Below are 15,179 nucleotides of genomic sequence, written 5' to 3'. Positions count from 1 at the left end.
TTATTGATGACATTTTCACATTTAAAGACTATAGAAGAATTTTATAATATATACACCACTCTGAACTGCGTAAGCAAATATAAGCAAATGCTCCCACACCTACTTTTTAAAGCTGTACATTCCACTTGATGGAAAAAGCCACAGACAATAGTGACCTCCCTCCCAAAAAGAAATCAAAGGGAATGTTAAATTTTTCTGAAAACCAGACTTTAATGACTCAATGCCATTTTACTATATGTTATATGCAAAACGACTTAGTTCTTCAGAAAAAAAAATAGAATACATCATTTAAGATATACTAGACCAAAAAAACTTGAAAAAAGATGACAAAGGTAAAAATGTTTTACTCAGAAAAACTTTACAATATTTATGAAGTTATTAAAATATAAAACTTCAACTTTCCTATAGTCAAAATTTTATTAACATGTTGTACATTGTCAGTTGTTGGAAATTTCTTTGAAAAGATCCAAGATTTAAATAATTGCTTTATTCTTTGTTTCTTAAGTACTCAGTCACAAGAACTTTGCAGGTTTTATCTAAAAGGACATGAAAACTTGAAAGCAGGAACCAGGAAAAGGGAGTGGAAGCTCAAGAATATACTACTGAAAATAAAATCTGTACAACTATCTTTACTTATGACACATGGGTAGAAAGAGCAAACCAGCCTTCTTCGTTCTGTTTCTCAATCTGTTGAACAAAGATGCAAGATGGATTTAGAAAGTAATCAGAAACATAAGCCCATCAAGGTTTACAATTATTTAGACCAAGTACATAGAACCAAAATTATCCTAGGTCATCAAATGGTACCGAAAATTAAATTGCTACTGGCAGTTTTTATTCTCTAAGAGTCATTCCCAAATAACTGATTCCCTGATCAACAAATCCCCTTATGGATAGAGGAAACTTAATTTTTAAATAAAGGATAAATCTAGTATTATAGGTACAACTTTTTAAAATAACAAAGCTATTTGATCATAGTAAATTAAATTTATTACTAAATTTCAGAAACTATCAAATTATATAAAATAATCTACTTCAAAACTTTTTCAGGGGCACCTGGGTGGCTCAGTTGGTTAAGTGTCCAACTCTTGATTTCCGCTCAGGTCATGATCTCAGGGTTGGGGGATCAAGCCCCACGTCAGGCTCTGCACTCAGCAGGGAGTCTGCTTGAGGTTCTCTCTCGGCTCCCTCTACTCCTACCCCCACTTGCACGCGCTCTCTCTCTCTCTCTCAAATAAATAAATCTTTAAAAAAAATTGTTTAGGATATAAGAAACCGCAAAAGACAAATCATCTATTGCTAGATAATTGGGATATCTGAGATTATCAATTAATCTGGGTTATAAATATTCAGTATTTACTGAAGCATTTACTATTTGGTCTAATCTACAGCAAATCAGAACTCATGAAGAATATATATGACATTGATTACCCACAGCTTCTCTAACCAGTGGCACACTCAGATACAGCTTACTAGAGTAAAGTGACAAGGAGAGTGGCTCACACAACCACAGCAAGCACTGAGGGAACCAATATCTCAGTTTATCTACTACTTCAAGGCACACCTGTATGTCCTGCTGCATTACTGGAATGCTCTGCATGAAACAAGTAATTTCCAGGGTATGGAATCCTATTGAATTTTATCTTATTCCTTAGCTATCCCAGAACAAAAAAGAAACTATTTGGCTTAATGTTTTTTTCTAGGAAAGGTGAATTAGAAATTCCTTTCTTCTGAGAATTTTATGTCACCTTTAGGATAACAAGAATAATTGATTAGAATGGAAATCACTAAACCAGCCACTTTCCCCTCCACTCTTCTGACTCCTACACACATTTCACAATTACATTTTATCACATACCTTTGCTCTTGGATTAACAGGTGTGAATCGCCCACTTCCTGTGGTGGCGTTTAATGGAGAACAAGAATTACTAGTAGCCCCTGATGATCTATTCATGAGAAATAAAAGAGAGTGGGAGAGTGATCTACCATCATTAACCTTCAAAAATTATATAAGACTGACAGATCTCAGTATTGGCAAGAGCCTGAAAAAGAATGGCTGAGTTAGGTCCAAATGAGATCAATTACTTGTAACATATCTTTACCAACCGAAGTTTTTTGTTTTGTTTTTTTAATTAATAGACTTCCTTTTTTAGAGTAGTTTCAGGTTTACAAAAAGACTAAGCATAAAGTACAGAGAGCTTTAATAGAAGCCTCACCTCCCCCACACAGTTTCCCCTATTATTAACACCTTGCATCAGTCTGCTACATTTATCACAACTGATAATATTGATATATTATTAATTAAATATTCATAGCTCACATCAGGGTTCTCCCTTTTGTTATACATTCTATGGGTTGTGACAAGTGTATAATGATAATATCCACCATTTTTTAACATTAAAGATGAAATCTGCATGTGCAGGGGTAGGAGAAGAGCCAGGCTGAAAGAGTAAAGAGCCTGAGAACAGCAGTGCAGTGTAGTGGTGAGTAGAGTGTGGACTCAAGAGCCAGGTCCGTCCTCAGTGCCACCATTTCCCAACCATGTGATCCTGCTAGGCAAACCACCCAATTAGCTCAATGAACTTCAGTTTCATTTACTGCAAAGAGGAAAAATACCACTCGTCAATTTATCTGCCCTGTCATATGTTACCTTGTAATTTTATAACCCATAAACTGCTCTATGTTTTATTATCTTATTCTTGTTGTCAATAGCCAACTCATGCTGTTCTACATAAAGCCTGTTCCTCACTCCTCATCTTTCTCCCCAGAAATTCTCTTTTCCAATTACTTTATTTTCTCTACAGAAGTGGGTCTGTCTGAACCTAAGTCAGATACCCTGGACTTTCACAAAGAGAATGAAACATACCACATTCTTGATTTCTTTAAGTAACTATTCACATTGTAACCCTACCTTCTTGTATTTATCCCACTGGTAGGAGAGATAGTACTGCATTTTGAGCTTTCTGGGACTTCTGCTCCTGGAATAGATACCTCAATTGTCTTCTTTCCTCCTTCTAATATATAAAAACAAGTATTAGTTTCATTATCTTTCATTAAAATAAAAGTAAAAATTTAACTTGATTTCTATCTTACTGCAAATTTCACATTATAAATTTGGAGGTTCTTCTATATTTTCATTATGGCCCACAGACACCCTTGAAGAATTTTTTTCAAAATGAACTGTGAGACAAAAAACTTTAGTTACTAGTGTCAATTCAGTAGCATGCCAGTTCATAGAAAGCCAGAACCTTCAGACAAGTAGTATCAAGTCAGATCTGGAAGTGATAAACAGAAATTAAGAGCTACCCCTAAAAAACTTGAGATTTTTGTCAAAAACAGCTTATAAAGTTTTCAAAAAAAATAAGTTTTTGAGAAAAAGGAAAATTTCTTAAGTCATTCAATTAAACTTTAAAACCTCTAAATCTGGGCAGCCCCAGTGGCGCAGCGGTTTAGCGCCCCCTGCAGCCTAGGGCGTGATCCTGGAGACCCAGGATCGAGTCCCACATCGGGCTCCCTGCATGGAGCCTGCTTCTCCCTCTGCTTGTGTCTCTGCCTCTCACTCTGTGTGCCTCTATGAATAAATAAATAAAATCTTTTTAAAAAAATAAAGTAAAATAAAACCTCTAAATCTATTATTAGATTCCTAAAGGCATTAACTTAAGAGGGGAAAGTTGGCTGAAGAGCTTATATAGCTACTGGCAAGTATAACTGTTCACTTTCAATATTTCACAAGTAGGTTATCAATTAAGAAATATTTACTGTCTACTAATCAAAGACTTAAAGTCTATCCTGGGCAGTTTCAGAGAGGCTCCTATGAATCGCTACTAAACACCTGTGATTTCCAGGGCTTTAGTGGGTAATGAAACCATGTTTAATTGTATAACATATTCCTCCATTACCCTAGAAAACAAAAGAGGTTTTGCATGGCATATGATTTTTTATATCTTTATCATCACAGCTCACAAAGGTACCCGTGAAACCAAGAATTTTACTTTTAAAAAAGAATATCTTATAAACACTAGAATGAAAAGAACACAGGTTGCAAATTTACCAGTTTGCTTTAGAACTTCAGACAAATCACTTAACTTCTTTTCCCTCAGTTTACTAATGTATCAAATAGCTATAATATGAGCTCTGTCTACTTTCAGGGTGTGTGGAGAACTAAATAAGATAATAGAAATAAAAGTACCTTTAACCTTAAAGAACAATTGAAATAGAAGATGTTAAATGTAATTACAAAATTATTCTTAAGAGTGATTTGCTTTATTCTTCTTCATTGTACTTTAGCACTAACATTATCTTATAATGCTGGACAGGGATTTGTCCTGTTCGAAACAGTTTCCCCAGGGCCCAGAGCAGGGTGGCAGGTAATAGATGTTCAAAGGTATTGGGTAATTTAATGTATTTATTCTAATCAGAAGTTGCCTCTAGGCTTCATGACTATGAAAAATAGCAGACAAAGCTATTTTTCATAGTCTAGGATAAACAAAGAGAAAGGGCCCTGGGGAAATGCATAATCAGTCATTTTCCAGTAATTTTCAAAAAAAGTCTGCTTTCTAGGTCTGAAGTTTCAAAAAAGAAATGATTTGTAACTGAGAGAAAAAGTTTTACTGGCAAAGGAGAGGTGGGTGGGAGGATGGTGAAACAGGTAAAGGGGATTAAGAATACACTAAGTAATCCCTGAGTAATGTGTAGGATTGTTGGGTCATTATATGGTACACCTGAAACTAATATAACACTGTGTTAATTATACTGGAATAAAAGATGTTTTTAAAGTCTTATTGGCAAATACCTTAAAGACAGCCTATTTCAACCAGCCTCAGGACAGATGAATCCCTTTAAAACACCAACACTTGAGCACCTCAGGGAACACATCACTTACTGATATAATTATTTTCTATTCCTCACAATTAGAAACTTCTTTTATACTGGGCCAAAATTAGTCTATAGCCTGCATGCAGCTCTCTTCCTTGAGGGTCTTAGTAATTCAATTTTTGCCAAAGAACAACTTAAGATCTACTTCATTTCATCAATGCCTTTTTGAATGTAAATATTATGATAACTAGGGCAGCGCTGGTGGCTCAGCACCGCCTTCAGCCCAGGGCCTGATCCTGGAGACCCAGGATCGAGTCCCACGTCAGGCTCCCTGCACGGAGCCTGCTTCTCCCTCTGCCAGTGTCTCTGCCTCTCTCTCTATGTCTCTCATGAATAAATAAAAAAAAATTTTTTTAAATATATTATGACAACTAATTTTTTGGTTACTATTCTATTACTCAGAATCCCCTCTAGTTTTCCCATTTCCATACGTAATAACAGAATGGAAAGTTTAATTCACAAATGAAAATGTTTTAATTGGTTTTAACAAAATAACTTGTAATTTGTTGCTGATGAAATTCCAAATTATCATTTTGATTCTAATGTTTTATATTTAGCCACTGCATATGTCCTAAGTGAATCATATGCTGTAATGAATCCCATTTACACACTGGGCAACTTAGGAACTCAGACACCAAAGATTAACTGCAGGCACCATGGAACAGCTTTCTACCAGGAGACTGGCCTTCTGTGACTTAGGTCTGTTTCTTTCTATGTAAAACTGAAAGCACTGAAATATATGCTTTGAGATTTCTTTCAGCTTAATATATACTTGCAAAATCAAGAAAGCGAAAACTCTCATGTATCTGACTTTTAAATCATTAATTTGTGACCAACCAGTCCATGCTCTGAGAGGTGACGGAATGGGTGATACTGTTGGAGAGGAAAGATTCAAACCAATAAGTTTCTGCTGCTCTATTAACTGCAAGAGTTTTCCACGAGCCTCCATACTCTGTCGATTCAATTCTGCAATCCGTTCCTCCATGCTACTTGGTATTAGAGGTTGTGCTGCTGGAAAAGTCTAAAGGGGGGGGGGGGCACAAATTCCACATTAAAAATAATCCACATAATTTTGACTTTTTGTAAAAATAAACTCTTCCACTAAGAGCCAGCTAGTTAGTCTTCACATCCCTTACTATAAGTATACTTGAATAATAGGCAAAGAATAAAATCTACAAGTCATTTAGTGGAAAAACTAGGACTCAAGAAAAAGGGATACTAAGCCTCCTGATACTGGTACCATGTAAGCCCTCTAGTCCCTCTGTCCACAGAGAGAGAGTGTCTGTGGGACAAAGCTTTCCTGCTTTGAGATGTCAAACATCTCTTCATGTTTGCTGAGGTACATAAAAGATCACATGAGCAAAGACAGTACTGCTAGCAATCCAACTTCTAAGAAACAGATCTATTAATGATAGATCTGTGGTTTGAATGGAAATGTACAAAAAAGGATCTGCTGTACTTGAGAGATGCTTCTATCATCCCAATCATCATGCATGTACCATGAGTTATTTGGCAAAGATTTCTGGGAATCTTATCATTCTTCTTAACCAGGGGTCAGCTTCCCCAAGCCATGGTTGGCCTCAGATACCTAATTTGAGAAAGAAGATTACTGGAAAGGAATATGAGAAGTAAAGTTAAAAAAAGCCACCCAAGGAGTAGAACATAAGTTTAATATGAAAATTCCTGAGAGGAATGTATGTGTCATTCTTCATTTTTTCATTGAGTTACATATGTCCTTTTGGGAAAAAACAATTCCTAATAAAAATCACTAATTTGTAGCCTATGCCCATTAGTAAAAAAAAGATAGAAGCAAAACAGTTTAAATTAAAGATCACTTTGTAATTCTGATCATGACAAAGAAGTGGTGAGGACAATAATAGATTGTCCTCACTAGCCTGATCTATATACTAATTAGAAAAGTAGGCAAGCTCAGTTTTTAACTCTGTTGCCTTTTCACAACCAAGAGTTAGTTACCTGTTTCAAATAATTGTCAAAACTGCAAACACAGAAATGCCTCCAATGACTCAAAATTAAGGCAATCTGTACTTACATCTATACCAATGGCTGCTTCCCACTCCTAATACTCCTTCCTGGCTCCTCTCTTAGTAGGCCCTTCTGAAGGTTACTCTGTGACTCCACACTCATCATACTGCCCTTATTTCCCATGACCCTGCGCTGACAGAGGTAGCCCTTATTTCCCATCCCCAACCCCTTCCTAAACTTCCTCATGAAAGCCCTCAATCTATCATTGGTAAAGCGTTTTATAGAAGCATTCACCTCTGGAACCCTTAAACCATAAACCTGCTCAGCTCCTTCCCACTGCTAAAACACTGCTCCATTCCCTATTAGAACCCTGACAGGAACCACTCTGGCTCACTAAGGGGTAAAAGGAAGTCTCTCCCATCACTGGGACCAGCATGAGAACCTGTATTTAAACACTCCCCAGTTGGAATTTGGAATCCCTTTTCTCCCCACAAAGGAAATGAAGATTTAAGTTATCAGGTTAGCCTACAGTTTACTTAACTTCCAAAATTCCTGCACTATAATAAGAAGACTTCTGCTATTCAAAGTTTAAATATCAGTCCAGCACCACCTGGGAACTTATCAGAAATGCACAGGTAACTATCTCAGAACTGCTCACTAAGAAACTGCATTTTAGCAATATCTCCAGATGATTCACATGTATATTAAAGTATGGCTTTAATAATCCTTTAAAACATTATTTCTATAGGAAAATGCATTCTGTGTCCTTAAAAATTAACTCCTCGTGAATTGAGGGCCAGCTACACATAATTCTCTTGTATGAGTCCCTGTAAGAGTAAAAAATGCTTTCAATTAAAATGTAGTTGTGTGGCAGACTTTCAACTCATACTAATTCTACATTTTATATTTGTAACTTCATTCCCAGCTTTATTTCAGCTTTCCTCCACATTTTACCTGTGTCCTATTTTCCTCATTTTCTATTTTATATTGTCCTCTTGCTGCATGTGGTAAATAACCGATAAATAACTTTTCCTTATGTTGTGATGAGGACATGACAAAGCATAAGCCTTCTAGTAGCAGCCACAAAGATATCCAGGATCACTTCATATTCAGCCCTTACAGTGCTCCAGCAAAGTCCTTAAATTCCTAAATGTCCCTAATCAACCCTTCATTGGTACTCACTGTAGTCATGTTGCTCACATGACTTGTCTCTTGTTTGTTTAGTTCCCGAAGTCCATCCCCTTGCTCTCCTCCTGGTTCAATAATATTATTCAGATGTGCCTTGATAGCTGAATTCTGCAGTGTCAACTCAGCAATTCGTGTCAATATGTCTTTTCTTTGTATTAGTGCCTCATTTGTTTTAAGCTGCTGCCCGTCTCCTAGTACTGGAGGCTCTTCTGAGAACTCGGGGACTCTGGCCTGCTGAGTGTTTGAATGGGAACTGCAGAAGGGCTGTGAAAGGTTAACAAAAGGAGTCTGGGCTTTGTTCTCCACATCTTCCCCCATGTGAGACACCCTCCACCTCTGAGTGAAGAGGTGATTCTCTTCATTTGAATTCTGATTGTCTGTGCCAGTAGGTAAGGTGTTCTTTTCCCAATTTTGTTCTTTCTCAATTATTTCCACAGTTGGAGGAATTCGTGGGGCAGGACGAGTTTGAACAGTTCTCCTCAATACTGTAGATAAAATTAAAACAGAATAAACATACATCATTTCTCTACAGATTGGCACTACAATCTTCTCATTACTCATCATGGTAGTCTGAAATGTATTTCAATAGAAGGGTTTGACTCCTGAATGCCTAAATTATTTTAGGAGGGAATATACCAGCAATGCCACCTCAAACAATCAAATACAGAGACATTTATATTACTTAAGGCTTTATCAGTATCCTTGTTAAAAAGTCTGCCAAGTTAACATTTTAATACATGTATTAATTCATATCTGGGAATCCTGGGGGTGGAGGGAGTATGAATACCTAATGCAAACTGAAGATAGGAAAAGGCATCTCTGAAGAAGTAAAACTTAAAAATGATCACAAATGTGGCAGAAAGTAGAACAAAGAACATTACAGGCAGGGAGAACAACATACGGAACACCCCAAAATAGGAAAGAGCAAAGAAATGAGGCCACTTTAGTGTAACACAGCAACAAGGAAAAACTGGAAAAAAGGAGACTGGAGAGGTGTACAGAAACTATTTCTTACAGAACTTTTTAAGCCATGTTCGGAATTTTATAATTTAATCCATGAGCAATGAAATGTGGAGAAGATCTGGCAATGACCCAGTTTATATTTCTTAAATGCTGTGGTTGCTTGGAAGATCCAAGAAAGGAAGTAGGGAGACCAGTAAGGCATCATGGTGGTCTAGGTGAAAGATGATGATAACTCTGATGAAGGTATGTTGGCTATAGGGATGGAGCGAAGTAGATAAATTTGAGAAATTTTGGCAAGAGAACTAGGAGTGATGAACTGGAAGTGGGGAGTAAAGGAAACACACAGATCAAGATGGCACAAACAACTGTGTGGGTAATGATACGATTTACAGAGATGGAGAAGATAACAGATTTGGGGGAAGAGATGTTATCAGTAGTTCCATTTTGAACAGGATAAGTTTTTTTTTTTTTTTTAATTTATGATAGGCACACAGTGAGAGGGAGAGAGAGAGGCAGAGACACAGGCAGAGGGAGAAGCAGGCTCCATGCACCGGGAGCCTGACGTGGGATTCGATCCCAGGTCTCCAGGATCGCGCCCTGGGCCAAAGGCAGGCGCCAAACCGCTGCGCCACCCAGGGATCCCTGAACAGGATAAGTTTAAGTGCCTGATGATTTATCCAAATATCCCTCCAAGCAGATGGACTCATGGGTCAGAAACTCAAGAGAGTTATCTAAGCTAATAAAACTGGAAATCACTGGCATATAGAAAGTACTGGAAGCAATGAAATTAGCTGAGATTATCTAGAGAAAAAGAATAGAATGATAAAAGAAACCAACACCAACAGAGGAAGAAGAGCTGTATCTAGAGCTGTATAAAGGAGGAGAAGCTAGCAAAGCAGACTGAAATGGAACAGCCAGATAGCTTAGAGAAATATTATAAGAATGTGGTATGAAAGAAACCAAGAGGGGGTGGTTAACCATCTATAATACTACTGTAAGACATAGAAACACAAAGACAAAAGAAAAGTACACTGGAGTCACTAACCTGGAAGCCATTAGATCCCTTAGCAAGAGTAGTTTAGGTAAAATGACCCAATAGGGAAAGAACTGGGGAGACAGAAGCTCCTAGTTCAAGACTACAGACTTGCCTTCTTTCCCGGACAAGGAAATAAATAAATAATAAACCCACATCAGTAAAGATAATTGTCTAGGAAGACAGTCATTAGCAAATGAGATATTTCAACATATTTCTGGAAGACTAAAAGTGGGAAAGTGTATGAAAGAAGGAAATTGAACAGAAGCCACAGTTCAGAACATGTATATATTACAAGGACGCTATAGATGAAAGTCAGTCTTCCTGGGGGAAAGACTTTTAGGTCTTTCCTAGAAAGGCTGCTAGCTCAAAGCTGACCATACAGAGGGAGAAAGTGAGAAGCAGTATTGAAAACTGGAGAATAACTTGAAAGTTCATCTACTTTATAGTTATGTCAGTCAGGCTGTGCTCATGACTTGCCCCATTCATCCTCAAAAGCAAAAGAACCTCAGCTCTTGGGAGAGCAAATATGGCAGCCCCAGTGGAACCTCTGGATCCTACTTGCATACCATACAAGGAAGCCTGCAGTTTACAGAGCAGGTCCACATATACAAAGCAACTGCTGAAGGGAAAGTCTATTGGGAAAACAGACCTAGACCAACCTACACCACGGAAAAGAAAACCTATGCCAACCATCTGTAACATTCACTCTAGACATTTATTCGTAACTATGATGGGCAATAAAGGATCACCAGACATATATGGAAAATCAACAGCACAAAAGAGAAAAACCAGGGTAGGAAAACAGAACAAAAGACTAAGAAGCAAAGGAAAATCCAGATACAGAAGATATGTAATAAAATTCTAACCGGTGGGGGCACCTGGGTGGCTCAGTGGTTGAGCATCTGCCTTTGGCTCAGGTCATGATCCCAGGGTCCTGGGATAGAGCCCTGCATCAGGTTTCCTGTGGGAAGCCTGCTTCTCCCTCTCCCTGTGTCTCTCATGAATAAATAAATAAAATCTTAAAAAAAAAAATTCTAACTGGTTACTCAGAAGACAGTTTCTTGAAGATAATGCATTTGTAATAAGCATCAATACAAACAGGACAACCAAACAATAAGAGAGGGCTCTTGCTTAGAAATTAAAAATATAATTTGGTGAAATTTTAAAAATCTAGAAAACAGGCTTGAATATAAAGTGAAAAAAATCTTCCAGAATATAAGGAAGATATAAAACTAAATATATAAGAAAGTGATCCAGAAGGTCAATGTACAACTTTCTAAAACTGCAGAAAGTCATGTGTCTTCAAGTCCAAAAGATCTCACTGGTGCCTCATAATGCAAGGAGAGAAAAAAGACATACTTAATACACCCTATGCAAGGTCAGAATAAAAATAAAGGAATCCTAAAGCTCCCAAAGAGAAAAAGTACATCAAATACAAAGAAATAAAAGTTAGAGATTACACCATATATCTTAACTGCAACACAGATACTAAAAAGCAGTAGAAAAATTCCTCTAGTTTCACAGGGTAAAAGATTATGGACCAAAATTCTTTATCTAGCCAAATTATGAACCAAATGTAATAGAAAAGTAAAAATATTCTCAGATTTTTAAGAACTTAGGGTTTACCTTCTATACACCCATTCTGATGATTTCATTCAGAAACTTGAGGGAGAAAAATCAAAGAAGAGGGAAAAAATGGGATCCAAGAAATCGTAGATACAACCCAGGAGTGTGACGTTAGCAAGTCCCAGGATAAGAGGTGTGCAGTGGGCCCAGGGAGCAGTGTAGACTGGAGCAGGGGTCAAGAGCTTTGGGAAGGTATCTCTGGAAGGAAGGTGGATTCCATGCCACGGACTGTATAACTAAAGGACCAAAAGATATTATTCATGTGTAAACAAGAGAGTAAAAGCACATCATTCATGTGTAAACAAGAGGGTAAAAACAATTTGAAACTCCAAGCAAAACAAAAACTGAAGGAGAAAGTCAGTATAAAATAAGAGAGCAACTGACCAAGTGAAATAAAGGAAATTCACTTTGATCTTTATACTGAGAACTTTTTCCTTCCTATGGCACAAAGCTGGTAATAATAGATTGAGAAACAAAAAGCAGTCATTTGCAATTTTCAATATCCATCTCTAGACAAGACACAGAAGACACTATTGTGGTAGTGGAACAATGTAATGTCACCCAATGGATGTGGTAAAAGGAAAGACAGGCTGACTGAAGGTGGGAAGTGGAAGCAAAGGAAAGCAGAGCTGGTATCCCCAACTTTCCCAGCGGCAAGCCTGGAGATGCTGCATAAAGTTAACAAAGAAGAGAAAGTATTTGAAGTCACAAAGTTAAGCAACAGAAGAATTAAAAATTAAAATATAATCATCCAAATTAGATAGAGAAGGGAAGTAGGAGTTAATGTTAATTAAACCTTCTTATTTAATAAAGGACAGTCTATAATTATTGTGTAAAGCTGACATTTAAGAAAAAATATAAAAAATATTTTATGTCAATTATGGAGACCACCACAAGAGAAGCAGAAATCAAATTGCGAAAAAATGCTTCTCTCTTAGGGCAGGTCTAAAGATGAAAGAGGAAGAGACCTTTGTATGCGGCTTTTTTTAACCACATGAAAATATAAATTACAATTGACACTTGAAAATGAAATGAATAAGAGATAAGAAAATGGAAACAGCATATATAAACTACTCTTTCAAAAAGCATGGCTATAAAAGTAAGAAGTCAATTAGTACCTAAAGGAAATGATCTAGCATAGGAAATTCTAGAGCAATGCTGTCCATTATGACAACCTCTGGCTATACGCAGCTATTCAAATTCAAATGCAAATTAATTCAAGTTAAATGAAATCAATAATTCAGTTCTTCAGTCACATTAGCCTCATTTCAAGTGCCCCTTGATGCTACTGGCTTCAGACTGAATGGAGCATAGAACATTTTCATGATCACAGAAAGTTCTATTGGACAGAGTTGTTCTAGAGCATAACTAAATGCTGATAAAGAGCCCTATGTATCTCCCACCTTTATCTACATGTTCAGCTTAACTGAACAATTCTTTATATGTGAGCATTCTAAATAAAATGTTAAAAATACGATGATAAAACTTCACCAATTAAGAATACACATTCGAAGGTTGTTCTATCTGCACACTCTAAAAGAAATGTGTGGAATTATTTTCATTGCAAACCTGCTAACAAAGGGTTGTCTATAACAGTCCTCAAATAATTTGTTTTAGTGAACATTTAGTCTACTTGTAATCAGAGTAAGAATATTTATGGTAATTGTTTCCTTAAAAGAACTTAAGGGAGGGGGATCCCTGGGTGGCTCAGTTGGTTAAGCGTTCAATTCTTGATCTCAGCTCAGATCTTAAGGAGTTCAAGCTCCATGTTGGGCTCCGTGCCTAGCACTTAAAAAAAAAAAAAAAAGAGGGAACCCCGGGTGGCGCAGCGGTTTAGCGCCTGCCTTTGGCCCAGGGTGCGATCCTGGAGACCCGGGATCGAATCCCACGTCGGGCTCCCAGTGCCTGGAGCCTGCTTCTCCCTCTGCATGTGTCTCTGCCTCTCTCTCTCTCTCTCTCTGTGACTATCATAAATAAATAAAAATTCAAAAAAATTTTTAAAAAAATAAAAAAAATAAAAAAAAAGAACTTCAAGCTCTCTTACTATTAACCAGTGGAAAATAATTTATAATATCTCAAAGAAATCATTAGGCAAGTTTATTAATACTACGTAAACATTTGAAAGATTACTTTAAGAAATGAAAATCTAACCTGAACAGAAATCAGAACTGAAATCATATAATCCTAAATCTAGCCAGAGTTAATAATACTCTCTAGCCTCTGAAGAGGTAACACCAAATCACAGAACTGTAGAGCTAGAGGAATATTAAAGATAAAAGAAAAATCTCTCATTTGGAGCTAGGAAAATGAATACAGAGAAGGTAAGGGTCTTAGCCCCGCCTCCCTGCTAGTCATTAAATGGGCCAGCATTCTAGCACTTCCGACCCTCAGCCTAGCACTGTCTCCCTACCACAAAATCTTTCAGACTTTATAATCACATAATAAATGCCAAAACAAATTTTATAATGACAAGGACTTGTCATTTTCTTTAATCCTTACGGCCTCTTCATGTCCTTTATTGAAAAGAAGGTACAGAAAATCTGACCAAATTTGTAAGTTATTATTCTGTTTCCCTATGTGATAATGTACACTATTTAAAGAAATAAAAATGGTGGGGCACCTGGGTGGCTCAGTGGTTGAGCGTCTGCCTTTGGCTCAGGTCGTGATCCCGGGATCCTGGGATGGAGTCCTGCATCAGGCACCCCACAGGGAGCCTGCTTCTCCCTCTGCCTATGTCTCTGTCTCTCTGTGTCTCCCATGAATAAATACATAAAATCTTTAAAAAAAAAAAAAAAAGAAAGAAAGAAAGAAAGAAAAATGTATGCAAATCAGGACTGAATAATATTTTTCTAAAAACACTGGAGGAGAGAGTCTAAGGTAGTTTTTTGATTGAAGAACTGTTTTGAAAATGAAAAAAAAAAGGCTATATAGGTCCAGAAAAATTCATAGGTGGACAAATAAACACAATTTCCCAAACAATAAAGCATTCCATGGTACTTCTGAAGGCCATCCATTAGCCCCCAAATTAAAAATCGCCGAGCCAAGGATTAACAATAAATTTTCAAAATTTTATTTTAAACTCTGTGTCCTACAAAGAGCGACCCTAAAGCTCTTTTTGTCTATCAACTTTCATTATAAACTTACCTCAACTGACTAAGCTAAAAAGTTTCAAGGAGAAAGAGGTTAACAACCAGATCTGATTTACAAAATCCTTAAAGTCAAGTTCTTACCTTTCCTTGGTTAAGCTTTCATTACTCTCTGGACTATAATCTCATTTCTTACCCTTTCCTACACTCCTGGACCATAGGGAAAAAAGAATTTTCCTTACTCCACATTTTAAAGCTGAGGCCTTTGATCCTTTGATCTGATTTAATATTTACAATGTCTAACAGAAGAGATACATAATGAAATTTCACCAAAGGTATAACACCCGTGATATAAACAACCCTGAAAAATTCTCTTTTGGCTTCAGTATCTTTGAGAATTCTACTTATTGGGAAACAATGGA

General features: G+C 37.0%; 1 protein-coding gene across 5 annotated transcripts in view; it reads right to left on the bottom strand.

Moving 5' to 3' along the window:
• Nucleotides 1-517: 517 nt before the first annotated feature.
• The window catches only part of SPICE1 (spindle and centriole associated protein 1), a 57,152-nt gene continuing 42,490 nt past the window's right edge, over nt 518-15,179 (bottom strand). For all 5 annotated transcript variants that reach the window (XM_055316074.1, XM_055316073.1, XM_055316076.1 and 2 more), the window contains 5 exons: nt 8,041-8,531; nt 5,713-5,896; nt 2,912-3,014; nt 1,859-1,946; nt 518-687 (listed from right to left, as the gene is read on the bottom strand). In XM_055316074.1, the coding sequence (XP_055172049.1) occupies nt 634-687; nt 1,859-1,946; nt 2,912-3,014; nt 5,713-5,896; nt 8,041-8,531 (920 nt within the window). In that variant the 3' untranslated portion in view covers nt 518-633. The remainder of the gene's footprint in view (nt 688-1,858; nt 1,947-2,911; nt 3,015-5,712; nt 5,897-8,040; nt 8,532-15,179) is intronic.

This window comes from Nyctereutes procyonoides, unplaced genomic scaffold (assembly GCF_905146905.1).
Source record: "Nyctereutes procyonoides isolate TBG_1078 unplaced genomic scaffold, NYPRO_anot_genome, whole genome shotgun sequence".
In the NCBI taxonomy this organism is placed as follows: Eukaryota; Metazoa; Chordata; class Mammalia; order Carnivora; family Canidae; genus Nyctereutes; species Nyctereutes procyonoides.
Note: the sequence above shows the minus strand (reverse complement) of the source record. Positions and strands in the feature narration are given on the sequence as shown.